At 39.4% G+C, this 18238-nt stretch overlaps 3 protein-coding genes across 7 annotated transcripts; 1 reads left to right on the top strand and 2 right to left on the bottom strand.

Moving 5' to 3' along the window:
* Window positions 1-2599: 2599 nt before the first annotated feature.
* Window positions 2600-9068, bottom strand: tra2a (transformer 2 alpha homolog). 2 transcript variants are annotated; one of them, XM_040020443.1, is made up of 9 exons: window positions 8889-9068; window positions 7345-7478; window positions 7073-7238; window positions 6429-6482; window positions 5008-5196; window positions 4222-4337; window positions 3853-3978; window positions 3698-3768; window positions 2600-3536 (listed from the first exon to the last, which is right to left on the bottom strand). In XM_040020443.1, the coding sequence occupies exons 1-9, from the start codon at window positions 8922-8924 to the stop codon at window positions 3526-3528; spliced, it is 903 nt and encodes a 300-aa protein (XP_039876377.1). In that variant the 5' UTR covers window positions 8925-9068; the 3' UTR covers window positions 2600-3525. The 2 variants fall into 2 exon arrangements, with proteins under 2 accessions (XP_039876377.1, XP_039876378.1); XM_040020444.1 differs by having other exon boundaries at window positions 8779-9065.
* Window positions 9069-9427: 359 nt separating this feature from the next.
* On the bottom strand, window positions 9428-15566 carry ccdc126 (coiled-coil domain containing 126). Of its 4 annotated transcripts, none has more exons than XM_040020450.1 (3): window positions 15483-15566; window positions 11782-12371; window positions 9428-11579 (listed from the first exon to the last, which is right to left on the bottom strand). In XM_040020450.1, exons 2-3 carry the CDS (start codon window positions 12017-12019, stop codon window positions 11335-11337), a joined length of 483 nt encoding a protein of 160 aa, XP_039876384.1. In that variant the 5' UTR covers window positions 12020-12371; window positions 15483-15566; the 3' UTR covers window positions 9428-11334. The 4 variants fall into 4 exon arrangements, with proteins under 4 accessions (XP_039876384.1, XP_039876383.1, XP_039876380.1 ...); XM_040020449.1 differs by lacking the exon at window positions 15483-15566 and adding an exon at window positions 12508-12638; XM_040020446.1 differs by lacking the exon at window positions 15483-15566 and adding an exon at window positions 14108-14441 and having other exon boundaries at window positions 9731-11579.
* Window positions 14592-17035, top strand: fam221a (family with sequence similarity 221 member A). The gene is made up of 6 exons (XM_040020445.1): window positions 14592-14892; window positions 15083-15256; window positions 15334-15524; window positions 15630-15703; window positions 15829-15961; window positions 16500-17035. Exons 1-6 carry the CDS (start codon window positions 14741-14743, stop codon window positions 16601-16603), a joined length of 828 nt encoding a protein of 275 aa, XP_039876379.1. The 5' UTR covers window positions 14592-14740; the 3' UTR covers window positions 16604-17035.
* Window positions 17036-18238: the final 1203 nt, after the last annotated feature.

Below are 18238 nucleotides of genomic sequence, written 5' to 3'. Positions count from 1 at the left end.
TCCATTTGTTTTTTTGCTGGAAGAGGAGGGGAGGTTTAAAAAGCGGCCAAACGTAGCTGCCGTCACACGATTGTTTTGTTTCAGTTGGCAGCAACTGTTCCTTTATTAATTGATCTATTTTTGTAATTAAAATATTTACCAAGTAGCTGATCATTTGGTTATATTTTGAGCTTAGTGCACACCCTTCAAAGCATGGCGTTTGTAGCAGCTGTAATTAGAAATTCTTATCTCTTCTTCTTTTTTCTCTCTTTTTAAAAATTGAACATCAAATGGACAAAAATGCATTTTGACGTCATAAACATTTGTTGATTTTTGTGTGTTTCATGTGATCTGAAGATCACTGCATTTTTTTTAGTCTATTGTTGTGGAGCCTTTGTGTAGGTTAGCAGCACATGTTGATGCAGCAGGAAAAGTTTTCACGCAGAGTCACATGAACATTTGCAGACTTTGGTATACATTGCAGCTATACTGAACGGCCATGCTTTAGCATGTGGCTTTGTCTCTCTTATAGGAAACCTTCCCCTCTGGCAGCTGTTGTTTACTGGTTTCAGCACCTTCATTGATTAGTTACAGTGTGCTACGTGTTAAGAACAATTCCTTCCTTAACGCCAACCCCCCCAAAAAAGCAATGACTTGTTTTCTGAAAGAAGATGGAAACATGATTTGCTGTTATTTGGACACTTTGCAATTTTGCAATGGGCTTGTGTTTGTTGTGCGAGAAAGTGCGTGACTTGATGAATCTTAAGCAGAGTAAGTTGTCCGTTTCCTCTGATTAGAAATGCAGGTGTGATTTGAAAGCATGTGAATATTGAATATTTAAAATAAAGTGATGTGATGAGCATCTGTGACTTTGAATATTTTTGTTCATTAATTTAAGTGTTTAAAAAACAAATCGTTTATGGGCATTTTCTTCAACCATCTAGCTTTTAAATATTATAGATAATAATTAACTTTGTAATTAGTGTGTGGATTGCCATTTGGGTTTAGCAGTCAGGTATAGATGCATGCAAAACATTAAAATGTTTTAAAATGGCTATTTAATTATTTTAACATGTTAATACAAATTAGACTAGTGTTTGTAAAGCAATAAAATACACTCCTAGTGTAATAAAATGTTGTTCATCTGCTGAATTTGTGGAAATCTCTTTAAAGTATGAATAGAAAAATGAATTTAACTTTCAGAAATGTAATTTTTGAAAGCATCTGCTGACTAAGATTAAGAATTTGAGATAATGGTCCAAATGAAAACAATTAAAAGAGTCCGGCGGTATTTATGTAAGACTCCAATTTCCTTAAGAACAGCTCACAGAAAAATAGAAATTTTTAGGTAATCAACCACTGTTAATGTATGTTATTCCAAGTAGAAGCCCAAGCTTATTGGTTAAATGCGAAGAATTCAGAAGTACCCCCATCAGTGTTCCTGCTGCCTCTTAACCTTCAGACGGTGTCCTGTACGCTGCAAGCGTCTCCTCCCAGTTTTAATCTAATCACAAAGGCATGTTAAAGCTACAGGTTGCACCTGGTGTAAACCTTGGTCTTGTTTGGTTCAGTTTTATAAAAATGAAACAGTTAAAGTATGCGTGAAGGTTCATGGAAAATTCAGAAAGTTCTACATTTTATGTAGAATCAGTGTACTGCAATGATTTAGTTATCTTTCTCTCAAAAAAATCAGTGTAGTGGATGTGTTTAATTCTTCGTCTAAACACACTATGTTACTCTGAAGCTAGGTATATAGGTGTAATTTATGGAATCCCAGTAATATCTCGCTAACCCTTAAACATCATGTTTCCTTCTGGTTCTCGACCCCCTGCCATGACACCTGGGTCATAGGACAATTTCAGTGACTAAAAAAAACCCCCCCACACTGCACATGTAACTATACAATCTAGAAAATGTCCTGGATTCTCTCATTTCCCTGCACCTGCTCTCTACGCTGAACGCTAATTTGGCTACCACAGGACTCAGATCAGGAAACAATAACTGTGTAATTTGCTTCATCAATCAAATGTTTATAGGAACAAGTGTACGTACAAGTTCACTCACGAAAATGTGAAAGTGAATGCTCATGCACACTTAGAGATGATATAGACGACGATAAAGTGGTGAGTTTTTGACCCTTGTGTCCTTCGAGCTAGTAGTTACCTTGAAATCATAAGAATTATGTGAATGACTAGGAATGAATGCATAACTCTGAGGGGCCCCATGACATGTCAGCAGTGATTATTAACCCCATTTGAATGAAGTGCCTTGTTATTGGTCCCATGGTCTACAGATAAAGGACCCTTCATTCCTTCAGGTTTACTTTTGTGATTATCCGCTGTGTCAAAATCCCATTTCCTCTCAATCTGTTCAAATTTTAGCTGTCTTTGTGGGGGACAGAGTGAGTGATCATGGTGGTTTCATGCATTCTGCAGGGTTGTTGTACCTGTGGCTGGTAACACCATTGTATGCAAAACAAATCTAATCATGTTGTCTCCTTTTCATTATGTAATATCCACTGTCACAACGGTGAAGAAGTTAGTGCATTTTAATGTATTACCCCTCCATGTGAACTTTGTATTTTATTAACTCCGTCTAATAAAAGTCTTGCTAAAAGCCGTTGTGTTTATTTTCCTTGGTGTCATCTTAATGAAAGTAAACTGAATGTATATTGAGGATACACTGTAGTTTCAACACAAGAATACAGCAGGCGACTTTAAGTTTGTGTCGATATCTTATCGTGCACACCACCTTGGAATTAATCTTGTTGTGTGAATCTCTTGCTTTCCCACCTCACCCACTCAACTTACAGCATTCACTCCCACCTGTACAACTAAATCCCAACTTCCATTTCATGAACATCAAGTCAGAAAAACACCTTACAAACTTTCCGGGGTTTTCATAAATTTGTATTTTCCATACAAAGAAACAACAATAAAAATAAAACAAATTGCAAAACATGATATTAAAACTCTCTGAAAACTTAAACAATGACTTCTTGACTGGGGAAAAAAAAAATTTAATTTCTGATGTTGGTAGCACTTCATTTTAACCACCTGATTTAGTTACCATTAAAGTTATTTAGTGTCAAAATTAACATTCGCATTAATTTGTTATCTTTATACACACAGAGTGCATCATTAACACAGGCTGCAAAATCCAGTGTCACTTTTTTCTTTCCCCATCTTGAGTACAAAGTTAACAGTGAGTACAAGAAATCTGATCAACCATAAGTGAGCAAAACACGCGATCCGAGCTCCAGAAAATGAAGGAGGAAGGAAAGATGGAGGTCTAATAATGAGGCAAGAGTAAGCCACAGGTGCTGATTTCTGTGCTCAAACTCAACACGGATGCATCCAAAGGTCTAAAAATTAAGACATCTATTTCATGTAAACAAGAACTACTTTAAAACTCAAGAGTTCTGCTGATATAGACATGCTTAATCAAAATGTTTCCCTCTGAAACACTTTGATGTACCACACGCAAACACACACACACACACACCCATCAGTTATTGGAGGGATGCTGAATGTTGAAAGAAGCAACTCAGTAACGGCCTGCAAAAGACAAGAAACAACAAACATTTGTGTTAATAAACGGCTGAAGTCTGTGAAGTGCAAAAAGACTGATCATCATTTGACCAGAGAGTTAAGCACAGAGATGTGTTCGAACAAGTGCAATAACCATCTTTTTGTGCGCCATTTCTCTTCACACTTACGTGGGCTGTAGGAGCGAGACCGTGAGCGAGACCTGTATCGACTGTAGTACGGTGATGGAGAGCGCCTGCGACTGCAAAAAGACAAAAGGAACTTGAAATGAGTCTTCTACCATATAATACTACAACACTTTGTACTCAGAAAAATTAGCGCTCACCTATATCTGTAGTCGTACTCGTCATATCTGTCGTAGCGATCATAGCCGCGGTCATAATATGACTCTCTTCCCCTTCTGCTGCTGCTGCTGCTGCCGCCACCACCACCACCACCACCACCACCATTGCTGTAAAAATGTAAAAAAAGTTAATTAATTAAAAAAATAAATACATAAAAAAAAGTAAAATGACTTCTGAGAAACTTGAGGGGGGAAAAAAAAAGCACCATGTTAAGCACAGACAATACTGCATTTAATCAGTATGACTCAGAGGTGCATTTAAGCTTCATGGAGATTTTAAATGGAGCTCCAGTGTCATGCAGCAGGTTAAGGGAACAGGTATCTAAGATTTGACACAAATGCTGATCTTACTGTGTAGGTCGGCCCATGTAGATTCCTGGCGTAGGGGTATGGGGACGTTTAGTAATGGAATAATCCACTCTGATACGCCTCCCATCCAGCTCCATGCCATTGGCTCGCTCCATTGCCTGGGAACACAAAAGGGAGGAGAATACAAAGATATTGTCAGACCACTGTAAGCTCTTTGGTAAAAATGTATTTAAATAATGAAGGCCCACCAATATTGCACACTGAAACCATCTATATTAGACCCCATGATTGGGTGGTGAGAGAATGTAAAGAAAGGCTGACACCTAGTGGCATATTCAAGTAATCACACCCAATCTTTAAGAAAAAACAAAACAAAACAAAACAAAACAAAAAAAAAACCTCTCTGAAGAAGCAAATCTAAACAACTGGTAACAAAAATGGAGAACTGCCTCTTTCTGGACTTTGGGTTTCATTGGGGTAACTGTGAAATAGTCCAGAAACATTAGGAACTGTAGCCAAAACTATTTTCATTTCCTGGGGTAAACATTTTTTTCTTCTGGCAATTTTCATGTTTGTTGATATAACGAGCCTATTTCTGCCAACAATGTTTTTGTTTTAATCATTTCCATTCTTAACTCAAAATTGAGATATATTTCAAAATTTTTCAGTCAGATATCTAAATAAAAATTTTAAAGATTTAAAATAGTAAATAAAAAAAAACGAGATAACCTGAAAATACAATATTACAATAAAAATAAGTTGCTTGCATCAAGTCTGAAGACCACTGGGCATCTGATCCATAAATAACACCCCAAATGTTTTCCATACCTCTTTAGAGTCTTCAAGCCTCTCAAAGTAAACAAAGGCAAATCCACGGGAGCGACCTGTGCGCTGGTCATACACCACATTGACTCCAGCCAAAGGACCGTAGCGTGAAAACACCTCTCTCAGGTCACGCTCAGTCGTGTACAGGCTCAAACCAAACACCCCCAAACACGTGCTCGGATCAGGGTTCGCCTGGAAAGGTCAGCGATAGGGGTAAGAGTTGATGACGTAGCTTACCACATCGACCCATGTAATGGTTTGCATACAGAATATATTTAATGAATTTATGATGCCCCCCTCACCCTCCACCACATACACACAGGATCACTTTACATACTTTATGCACAGATGCTAGAAAAATGTCTTTCCCTAAAACCCAGCACAGAAAATAATCACTAATAAAATACACTAAATCAATTAATTTATAACTGATGCAGCTGATGCTTAATAGTTGCTTTGGATCAGTTTTGCAGCTTATGGACAAAATACTGTTTCACCTACACTGGATACATGCTCTCACATTGTGACTTTTGACTTATAACTGAGGCAGTTATTGAGTTGCTTTGAAGGATATAATCCATATAATTTATGTTTGTATAATGGGGTAACAAAAGATGATGAAACAGTAGCACAATAAATTCTCAGTGGGTAAACTATGACAGCTTTAATAACCCCTTAAACTGCTTTCAAAAATATGTCACAGGGAGAGCTATGTATATACACGTGCTATAAAACCTTTTCACTTGCCTCATGCTTGCTCTGTTTTGTATCATTATATGGCCCACATAAAGCAGCTGTGCCCTACAAATATTGAGCTTAAGAAAGCTAGTCAAACTAGTTAAACATGGTGCTGCAAGAACATGTCAGCAGATGAGGAACCACTGAAACACATTACTTTTAGTGCATATGGCATAAATATATACAATATCTTTTTACTTTACCAGCATTTTACATTTGAATCTTTAAAGTCACTTAAAAAAAAAGGCAGGGCACTTACTATATCATTTGATCTGCTCAAAAATTATTGTCAAACACATATAGCACATTGTACTTTATATGCATTAAAACTGCACATACATCAGAAATCATCAATTACTGGAGCAACAAAATAAACATACAGTAAAGAAATAGTGGCAGCATTTTTTTAAGTACTTAAATGTTAGTTGAGGCCACTTTTCCACTGGAGTTTCAAAATATAACTTGATTCATTAGGTGACCTAATACTTATTGTAGATAATAAAGGTGACGCTGGTTGCAAACCAGCCACAGTGTCCACATACATCAAGTTATTTGTATTTTTAAAAAAATTTCCCTATGATTATTTATGCATTTATACCTCATGCAGCACTGCAATGAGAGTGGTAACTTTGACCCACACACAACATTACTTCACCCCCCCAAAATATGTCAGAAGGTCCACATACCCTAACATCAGCACCACCGCCATGACTGTATGCTTCTTTTGTGAAGTCATGGCTCTGTTGATATAATGAAAGGGAGGGAAGGTTTATCAAAGGGGTTATTAAATGTCATGTCAAAGCGGATTCCCACCGCATTTACCACAATCAACTGATAACATAAAACATATTTTACACAACAATATATTTTTATAACATAACACAATGAGAACACTTCTCTGGACTGTAAAGACTTTTAATTAAACACTTCCTGTTAAAACAATTGTAATTCCTAATAACAATTTAAAACAAACAAACAAGCAAACAAACAAACATAATATACATACTGAAAAAATAAACCAAAATGACAAAACTGTTTTGTTGAGATTAGCCTGAAGCCTCTGGAAACATGTAGGTGCGCTAAATAAAAATGTGTCATGTGTTGAGTGAAATGTGGTGTGAAATTCACTTACAGGCATGGTCTCCTTTAAAAATAACCCCCCCCAAGCATTTTGAGCGTATAAATTTTCACTTTAAGTATATCGTGCAGTATATATTCATGTCCTCACTACTTACTAGCTATGACACACAATAACCCAGTCTTTACAAGTCTGATTGTGAATGTATACGTTCTTTACCTTTCCTTCCACAACATCTTCAGTTACACTTACCCTACTGCCGGTGTGACGGCGCCGGTTTGACATGGGGGACGTGCTCTGGCTCTTCCTGCGCCGGTATTCAGGGCTGTAGGAACGAGAACGGGACTTCCTCCGGTGGGAATAGGACCGAGAGCGTGAACGGCTGTACCGGCGGTTTGAGTGCCGTCTAGAACGAGATCTAAAAATGAAGAAGTAGTGAATTCAACACAAGAGAAGATGGCAACATTTAGGATAATCAGAGTGTGTGTATGTATGTGTGTTATGGGAAGGGTGGGCAAGCTTACCTGGATTTTGACCGAGACCGTGATCTGGACTCGGAGTGTTTGGAGACCCGGGATGGGCTCGGAGAGCGAGACCTGCTCTCCGACTTGACCCGAGCTGGACTCCCATGATCCGATTTAGATGGGGAGCGTGACCCCTATTGCCATAGCAGTATGTTAACAACCTTTACTCATTCAAAATTTATTTATTTATACAAATCACAATAAGCAGTAAAATAAAATGGAAGTATCACACAGAGTACACTTATCTAAAATGTGCAGCCTATATACTACGGGAAAAAGGGTTAGTAATCATGTAATTTCAATAAATGAACCTCTGTGTGGCATATTATTAAAATATTTATATTTTAAAAAAATGTACATGTTCACCTGGACTATTAACACGGGAAAAAAAACATGCATTTTCTTATGTTACAGAAACGGAGCATGATAAAGAAAAGACATTTTGACACAAACAATATATTTACTTAACCTAGGGACACATTCATTCTTCCAGATTCTTTACACGCTACTCCCTTCTCTGAGGATTTCTATCCTTCTTCATTCTTCTTTTTTCAGTTTTCTCATTTTCTGATTCCAGGTCTGTTTCATTTTAGCCATTACACTGCAAGCGCGTCTATCTGACACCATTCTTCCGGTACACTTCCTCCCTTTCCAGCTCTATGTTCTGTTCTGTATATGTTTTCATTAGCCTTCTTTTATCTTGAAAATTTTCTTCATCATTCTTGGATAAAACTCTTCAAATCCTTCAGGTTCAATAACCTTAATGAAAAAAGAACATTCAATGAAATTAAGATCAGAGTGTTTTAGCAAAGGAGAATATCGTGAATGAAATGAAAAGGAAAACTGAATGCATCATTACATTTACAGTGCTGCTTCATTAGGTTTGAATAACCCAGAAATTATGCAAATGAGCAGAACAATGTAACATATGTGGGAATAAAAAGAGCTTAAATGAATTTTCTAGCAATGTTTCAACCTGATAAACCAGAGAATGAACGCTGAGAACGAAGAGTGGCTTAGGACTAACCCTCATACACTGACACAAAGCAGTACTACAGACAAAAAAAAACAAAAAAACAAAAACCCCGTAAGTGTGCAGAGCTATCCGCACAAAAGGACGCTAGCATAACGTAGGAGATAACTTGTGATTCCTTTCATTAACGAATGAGTCAGGTGCACTCAATTAAACTCACACTGCATGAAGCCAATTTGCACACACCAGTGTTTTAACACTGGTTATTATTATAAGCCAACTAGCTTGCTAGCTAGCGCCTGTTAGAAGCAGCCTTGCTAGCAGAGCATTAACCTTTCACATTAAAATAGGTATTAGCATAGTTTGCTTCCGTTAACTTGAGGCATTTCTCTGCCTCTGTCTGAAAACTGTAACGCAAGCCGATAAAGCGTTGCAGGTTATTTAGAGTTAGCACACATTACCATTGGCTAGTAGTTAGTGTATCCTAACAATGTTCTTTACTGAAAGCCACACGGAAGAGAAAGGGAAGAAAGGAAGGTGTCACCGATATCATTCGACGGGAACTACTTACCCGCCCTTCATAGTTTCCTTCCTCAAGGTCACTCATTGCTCGGTATAGCTAATAAAAGCAGTTATTTGGACAAAAAATAAGCAAGTGGGCTTATATGCTACGTATATTTTCTGGTCAGTAGCTAGAAGATGGCGCGTAACGTAGGTTGCTGATATGTTTATGAGCCGCAGGATCTGACGTCATCTCTGACGTCACCTCCCACGCCCCCCCCCACATAAAAAAACATGGCGAACATACGGAGAAGTTGTAATGTTCTTTCACGGACCATTAGTGTCGCGGAGAAACATTGAGATGTTGTAGTACAAAGCAACGCTGCCACACAGGATAAAGTAATTTATTGTCAAGAAGAGCAAAATTTCTCATTGTAGAGAGTGAGAGTTAAGATCGTTGGAGGCAGAGTAGAGGCTACAGTCACGTGAAGAAACATGATTTAAAAAAACATTTAAATGTTCAAGAAGGACCTGCTTTGTATTTCAGTGCTGTGCTTGTCTTTATGTCAGAGACAAGGACACAAACTTACTAGTGATCTTTTTTTTAAATCATGATGTTAATTTGCAGGTGAATTACACTTCCGCGTCAGATGTACACCATAATCGGAACCCCATTTTAACCTTACGCTGGAACCTGACGTACTCCTCACGACAAACGTAACTACAGGTCAACGACTTGAATGGCGACAAAGGTTGCGGTGTAGGGATTAGGAGTTCCCGGTTGCAAAGTCAGTTATAGCAGATTTTCCGCAGAAGTCTAAATCACACTTTACAACCCCATTTCCTAAAAAAGAAAAAAAAAAAAAGCTCCACCAAATACAAGTTACAAAAAAGACAAACGTCCAGCTGCAGTTAAATATTAAGCAACTTTATTCCTGCAGTGTGACACTTTAGCTTGAGGTCATAAAATAAAGTCCACGGGTTAGCAACAAAGTTGTTTTCTACATTATGCTCCTGGAGTTGTGTCTTCTTTCCTTCTTCATACACATTGGAAGATGGTGAAGTTTTTATTCTACTTCTCAATAAAAACATGAACAAATAGTAGTGCTCTTTTTGTTGTATTTAAATAAAGATTCCCAGACATGCATTATACCTAGTACTGGACTAAACTGCATTTTTCTTTTAGTGTTGGACTAGGCTTTCTGGGAAGCATGCTGCTACTGCTTAAAATGTGTTTTTTTTTTAAATCAGTTATTTTACAGTTTGGGTTTTTTTGTTTTTTGGAAAATAGGGTTGTATGAGTAAAGCCATCTCCCATCAGGTCACCACCTTATCATTTTTACTTCATTGCATCATGTAGCAAATTAAGGTCGCGCCACTACTAGATTATTTAGTCCTGTGATCGCCACATACTGTTAAGCTGAAACAAAGCTGCTTTAACTGCCTTATTTTTCCTCACTTTTATTCTGCCACTCATGCTGTGTTTTGTATAATCCCCCTCCCACCAAAAAAAAGGAAGAAATGTTGATAAAAATGTTGCAAATCCAGTATAACGACCAACAAGTTTTTCTTTCTTGGTGGACAAACCAGTGTTAACTATGCTAAGAGCACAGGTCCAATGCAGATGATTTAATTTTAAAAGATTTCTATAATCACAGTGCACCATGAATATGTGTAAGCAGTGAGTCAGTTATCCTAACAGCATTAGTGGGCTAAAAACTCACTGCATATACATTCAGTCTCTTTGAGCTACTGGATTTGAAGTGAGACAGAGCAAGCACACACACTCGCACGCATTTACAGCGGCAAATAGGCATCATCCCATGATATTCTCCATACGTCTCACAGCAACAGCACATACACATTTATATTGCCTTCACATGGAGTGCAAATAATATTCTTTGGATTTTTTGTTACAAGAAAACTACCTAGTTAATTTTGCCTTAAAACCTCATTAGCTGTAAGCTAAAGGAAGAATCTTCAAGTTCTTTAGTTCTTAGCAATCGTGGCAGCAAAAGACTAAAACTGTATTCTAAGCTATCATACATGTACAGCATTTTGATATGTTGAAGTAGTACTGTAACTTGTTGGCGATGGGAGCATTTTAAGCTGGTTTTATGATTAAGCATTTAGAATTCAGGAACAGTTTCAAGCATCTGCTTTTGGCATATACTTAAACAGTCACCTTACATTTGAAAAAAAATAGGCATAATAGTTTCAGCAATGGAAATACAAAACAAGAAAAAGATGTGCTGGAAGTATTGGTACAAAAAAATGAAATAAATATCAGCATTGAGAGACTAAAGAGGTCCTCTTTCTTCTGAGTTGGATGAATATTTCTGAGACACATTCCATAACTTAAGCTTCTGGGCATCCATAAGAATCCCTGCAGCTCTTTATTTATCTGATGTTGCTTCATTAGCAATGAAAGATGTAAAACTTGGTGTGCTTATTTAACAAAAAAAAAAAAAAGAAAAGAAAAGAAAAAAAAAAAAAAGATATAATATTTGGCCTTCTTAATGTGGTCGGGCCCTATTAGGTATGTGTGGATGAAGGCGATATGTCCCTGGGTGACTTCCAGGTTTCTCCTGCTGCTTCACAGGTTTCTGCAGGGCTACAGGAGCAGATGCAAGCAGGCCCCCTGCTGTGTGGGAGCTGTTTGTAGAGGAGGAATTGACCACCAGTTCAATTTTCCCCTCCAGTTTTACAAGCCGTGTCAGAATGTCATCCAGTAACACAGCTATAGTCCTCTTCAGGTCAGCTGTTTGAGTAAAGTACAGAGAAAAAGACAGAAGGGGGAAGAAAAAAAAAAAAAAAAAACAGTCCTTGAGGCTGCTTTTCTTGCAACTATGAGACACAATTGTCATGTAGGTATTAGTAAAATATGGTGCAATATCATCATACTTTCCATTTAAAAAGTATGGTAATATTGCACCACTTCTGAATTTTTCTAAAATTCTTACCATATCCTGCCATGGAGGTTCCTTGTGGCCCACCTGGTGCATTCTGGTTCTCTTCTGTCAGCACTTTGACATATCGCCGGCTTAGCTCCAGTATCTTCTCACGCAACTCTGCACTGCTCTGATGGCGAGGCTGCTGCACAGTGTACCTCAGCAGCATAAGTCCCCATGCCAGGCCAAATGCCAGGAGTAGCATACTCAGCTTCTGAGACATGTTCCTACGCAATAGTGCAGCCAGCATGGTACTGTGGTGAAGGGGAAAGGTGGCTATGAATGCCTGGTCTGAGGCTGAAGGCCTTGAGTTCTTTGAATTTTTAAACAATCAGCTTGACAACGTAGCAGTTCCTGCAGGAAACAAATCCTGCTGTCCTTAGTCAAACAGAGGTCAAAGCTGTCAAAGTCTGCTGCACATCCTGCTCATCGTGAGGGGATATGAAGAAGTCTGGAGTAACAGCAGAAGCCAAGAAGTGTAGCCACAGACATCGGCACTCAGGGGTGTTTGGAAAGGTGCTTGGGTTGCAAGATGTGTGAGACCAAATCACCAATGCAGACTGGGTTTTTAGGCAGGGGATCAGCAGACATGGCTGAAAATGCTTTAAAAACAAACAAACAAAACAAACAAAAAAAGAACAAGAAAAAGAAGACAACAGACAGAAATAATAACATTAATATAGAGGGAAAAACATGCTTACATTAGGGATGCAATGAAAAATCTGACAAAACAATTACTTTAAACACTGCAGCAAAACTCCCTCCCACAATCCAAAGACATGCAGTTAGTGAGATAAGGTTAACTTGTGATTCTAAATTATACACAGGTGTTAATGTGAGTGTGACTGATTCTCTCTCTCTCTCTCTCTGTGTGTGTGTTAGCCTTGCTTCAGACTGGCGACCTCCCCAGGGTGTACACCATTTCATGCCCTATGGTAGCTGGAATAGCCTCCAGCCCCCCACGACCCTAATAAGGATGAGCAGAAGAAAATGGATGAGATGGATTTTTTTTTTTTTTGCAGTGCTGCAGTGTCATGACTAAAAGAAAAAAAGCTTAAACCCATTGCAGTCTCATTTTTGTTCATCCTCTAAACTAATTTGTAAGGGCTCACAATGTTTTTAAACACAGAATGAGTATTTCTGGATGAGTTAATGAAAGCACAACCTCATATGAATTATCACATCTATCTTATCATTAATAGCAAGGCTTCCTGAAATACTTGGTCGTTACTAGTGACATTTTCCCCATTTTACTGCTTTTGGTTACAAACACTAAGCTACAAATCTCTTTCAGCCCTCTTAGCCCAGAAACCTGATTACTAGTTTAGATTTCACCGTACCTACTTTGCAGCTCCAAATAGGGGAGAGAGAAACAGACAGAGGGCATTCATACCCCAATCCCACAATGGGCACAATAGTGACAAATAATCTGCAAGCGCACTGTGCACAGTCAAAGCACATTAGACAACAATTTCTCAGCTTTCACAACTTTGTCACCAGGTTCATTTTCTGAAAAATCTCTTGGGTGAGGGAGTGTCACTTCTTTTTGTGAGGCTGGAGAGGAGATGGTGATTGAGCAGATAAATTATGAAAAGATGAGTAACACAATCTGTTAAGTGATGCTTCTCATACACGCAAACATGTCCTTTCTGTGACCTGGGCAAAACCAGTCATCAGCAAATACAAACTCAACTAGGAAGAAATTCTTAAAGTAACGGTATAAGTAAGTCAGGAAGTGAGACTCTTGTCATGACCTGACCATAATTTCATGGAAACACAAACGTTTCAGACAAACAATCTTCCACCTGGTTAGAGGACTGTTTAACACAGCGTGCCTAATCGGGCGCATGTCTTATTGGACTCCTTATCAGCCATTCACATCTATCCCAGAAGTTAAATATTGACCACAACAGCTGTCGCATGTCATCTGCACAGGCAAACAACTGGCAGGGTCAGCGAATGGTTCAATTAGGCGACAGGTGCGCAATACCGAACTGTCAATAGTGCTTGGGTTTTACAAAAAAAAACAAAATACAGAACTTACTGAACCTGTTTATCACCTAGCAGAAGATAAAATAAACATGTTTAAAGTAGATTATCCAACCCAGCACTGAAAACGAATCCAAACCACACGTGTACTCCGTTTCTGATAGGCATTTCGGGACATTTGTTTTTAACTACTTAACAGTCACTGAAGCGGTTTCCAACTCTGTCGATATTTCACGTTAGCTCGACATTTCTGCTCGCCAGCACTGAAACCATACAGTCAACAGCGAAAAGGGAAGGTAAACCTTTTTCGTGTCCCAAAACCTTTCAAAAAACACACATTTCAACCCACCGTGTTATCTGGGAAACTAACTTGAACTGAAGCGGAAATTTGCAGGCTGCAGATAGGCAGTGACGAGGCGACTGTGAGCTCCAGCGGCTACCGGTGGCTGACACTGAATGATGCTTGTTGTTTGGCAACCCAGGGCTGTTGTTGCTGTGTTGTGAACGGCACCCTCCCTTTGTTTCCGTTAACGAAAAGTTAGCTACCGAACTTCGAGTGAAGATGTCTTTTCCGGCTCAAAGTCATTCCGCCGCCTTCCGACACAGCCTCGAAAAACCGACGGGGTCTCTGTATGCAAAAGTCGGCAGCTAAATTCCAAGCATGCAACTGCGCTGAATGTCATGGTTCCACTGGACGTCTCGTGCATGCGTCAGTGCTATTGAATTATGGGAAATGTATTCATACCCTACTTATCGTGGTGTATCACCTCTAACCAAATATTTTATTGAATTATTTTCGTTTATCTACGAGTATTATTTAAGGGGAAACCTTTAAGTAACAATGAGTTTATTCCGTAAAAAAAAATCATACGGCATATTGTAACGTTCACGACGATAGCAAGCCACAAATCCGTCATTGCTTTGTGTGCGCGTGTGTGTAGTTCACCCCGCGCCCGTTAGAGGGAAGTCTAAAACCATCTCCATGGCAATTTTAAAACTGGTTGTAAACACAAAGAGTACCTACTGTGCAAGGAGCGAGCCACAGCTACAAGCTAAACCCTCTAACAACATGGAGAAAATAGATCTCGATCAATCCGCTTTAAAAGCAGTTGATGACTACTGGGAATACAGAAGGTTTGTTTGGCGAGTGTCTTTTGACTGATGGTTTTGGTTTTTCAGTCACCGTCACGTGACAGCTTTTGCCAAAGTTAACATAGCGACCATGCTATTACAATTAGATAAGCTCGTATTATAGGAAAGCAAGGAATATAAATAGATTTAACTGTATGTAATATTGTTCCTATTGGTGGTTCGTCTTCTGAAGAATTGTGGGTGATGATGATGGAGAAAAGCTCTTCACTCCAGAGCAATATGAGGAATACAGGAAGAAGATGTTTTCTCAGCGACTTAAAAACCGGTTATATGTGAGCTATGGAGTGCCTGGGAGTACTGACTGTAAGCTGATTGGTCCAGAAACACAGTGCTTCTGTGCACATAGGTAACACATTCCTTTATAACTCACACACTCAGACATCCTTCTCTCTTGCACATGCTCAGTAATGAAATGTAATCCAGGTACAAGCAACATAAAACAGACTGGGAAGTGGTTCCCTCTGAGCGACCCCTGGCCTTACCATGCAGAGTCAAGGGATGCTGCTGCCCTGCCTACGAGTATGTCCCTCGGCTTGGACCAAACCCTGTGCGCTGCAGGTGTAAACACTTACCTCAACATCACAGTGAAGCAGCAGGCCACTTGTGCAAGTCTTGTGAGTCTGAAATCACTACATTTTAAAACTGTATTACAGGTTTACTCCACTCAGTGTGAACTCCAGCACCTATGTGGACTCTTGTTCTGCTGACTTTTTTATCAGGCAGATCCTGTTCTGGATTCCAGAGTCCCTACACCTGTGGGTGTGGCCAGCCCAGCTCTGAACACCAGACTCTGGTAAGACAACTCAAACATCAAACATGTTTTCTTCTTGTTAAAGAAGCAGATGCTAGATCTAGATTTCTATTACTCTGCATAATTTCAAATAAAACTTTATTGTGTTTGCTCTATCTTCTTGGCAGGTTGAGACAAAACTGGAGAGGCAGGCACGGGGTCAGCCTGTGGGCAGGGATGTCCCTTATGCTGCCATGGGTGGGCTGACAGGGTTCAGTTCCTTGATTGATGGTTACCTAGCTTTGGAAATCAGTGGCTCAGGTAAGACTATAACTGCATATAACCTTTTTGTCTTTCTTCCAAGGGAAGCAAAAGTAGAGATCCGTTTTTACACATGTATGGTTTAACACCAACACCCTATAAGCACTAAGACCATTAAAGCCCTTTTTTTTTTTATCTCAGGCTCTTTGAATTATAGAGTGAGGGATTTGGTGATCCAGCCTTTGCTAGGGTGTTTTTGGATGCATTCAACTGTATGTACTGTTAGTTCCATTAAAGCACATAGGAGGGCAGCAAAGTGCAGTGGAGTGTCAGTGTTGAAATGAAGAAACCTGCAGTGCTGCGATTTGTTCATGAAAAGTGAAAAGTGTAGAGTAAAGACTGTGTATGGTTATCATCTCGATTTGGAGTACAGCTGTGTGGACACAAAAATATATGTCTTTCTTTTGATTATAGTACAGTGTGTAAAAACATTCAAACTTTATGCAGTGGACTGATTACTCCATAATTTTGCATATATTTTGCAATGACACCTCCTTCCATACATGATTTCCATAATCTCTGCTGTATTTTTTTTTAGATCAAGAAAGCCCTCAGCAGAGCTGCTCGGCATTAAAGACCAACCAAACATCAGCTAAAGCATCAAGGTTTGCTCTCTGTAAGAGAGGGACCAACAAACAATAAAATACAACATCGGTTTGTGTGTATCCATAGGATAATGAATATGAAATACTCAATACATACATATTTGGACAATGCTGAAATTGTTGTCATTTTTGGGAGATTTTAGATAAAAGAAAAAAGCTTTAATTCAAGGGTTTAACAAAAGTCCTGCATTGACTGATTAAGAATTACAGCTGTATAACTAAATGGGGGTGTGGCGATATGCGGATTGTATGTGGATTGGAGGCAGTGAGTAAGCATTGTAAGAATTACAGCCATTTTTATACACTATCCCCCATTTACAGAGGCGCAATTGGATAAACCTGTTATGAAACAACTGTATGCAGGCAGGAAAAGGACCCAAAGTGCAGACTCCGGAGACAAACGTTCAGCACAGCTTTAATGCTGAACTCAAAAGTGTAACAAAACTGAGACTACAAAATGCAGACAGAGCAGACAGAGCAGACAGAGCAGACAGAGCAGACAGAGCAGACAGAGCAGACAGAGCAGACAGAGCAGACAGAGCAGACAGAGCAGACAGAGCAGACAGAGCAGACAGAGCAGACAGAGCAGACAGAGCAGACAGAGCAGACAGAGCAGACAGAGCAGACAGAGCAGACAGCAAGATAAGGGTAGATAAGCGTAGATCATGACACTAACAAACTGAAACACAGGGGTTAAATACATAGAGGGAGCAATCAGGGAATGGGCAACAGGAGGGAGACACAGCTGGGGCAAATCAGGCCTAACGAGACAAGGGGAAGCAAAACCAGACACATTAACATGAGACATGGACTTTCAAAGTAAAACAGGAAACATAACACAGACTCACAGGCAAGCACTATAACAAAGGGAACAGAGACGTGGGACCAGGGCAGACACAGACACTGACTGGACGTGGGGATACTGCAGACAGGGGAGACAGCAACTATGGAACACCGACAGAAAACCAGAACACTAAAACTCTAACCAAACCCCACCCAGAGAACCTAAACTAAGAATAATCCTAAAACCCATAAAGCAAAGCTAGAATATAATGAAATAACGAAATCAAAGAACCAAAAACACAAAACACTGGGTCAACGACCCAGGGACCCTAACAAAGCCAGCACAATTTGAAATAGGTTATTTTTAATACTTCTGTGAAAATCCTGCGCAGTCAGTAACTGCCTGAAGTCTAGAACCCATGGAGATCATCAAATGCTCTTTTTCCTGCATGAGATGCTCAGCGACCTTCTGTTGCTGCTTTTGGGTGTATGTGCTTTGAGTTTGGTCTTCAGAAACTATAAAACACACTCTGTTGGGCTCAGATTGGATGACTGGCTTAGTCATTGAAGAATATCCCATTTCTGTGCATTGTGAAACTCTTCGGTTGCTCTTGCAGTATTCTTTGGGTCATTATCCATTTGCACTTTGACATGGTGTTCCAGTTTTGCAGTATTTGGCTGCATCTGTGCACACAGTATAGTCCTGTAGAAAGCTACTTTAAGCTGCAGTCTTATTCACAAGAGGTCGCCACAGGGGTAGCTCGCATGTTTGATTCGGCAGATTTTTTACCGTAGGTTGGCCTTCCTGATGTAACCCCAAAGGGATTTGTGTCTCCCCTTGGGATCGAACCAGAGATTTCCCGCTTATTAGGTGAATGTGTAAACCGCT

This window comes from Simochromis diagramma, unplaced genomic scaffold (genome assembly GCF_900408965.1).
Source record: "Simochromis diagramma unplaced genomic scaffold, fSimDia1.1 OVJJ01000753.1, whole genome shotgun sequence".
NCBI classification, from domain to species: domain Eukaryota; kingdom Metazoa; phylum Chordata; class Actinopteri; order Cichliformes; family Cichlidae; genus Simochromis; species Simochromis diagramma.
This window is presented reverse-complemented; position numbering and strand designations above follow the sequence as displayed.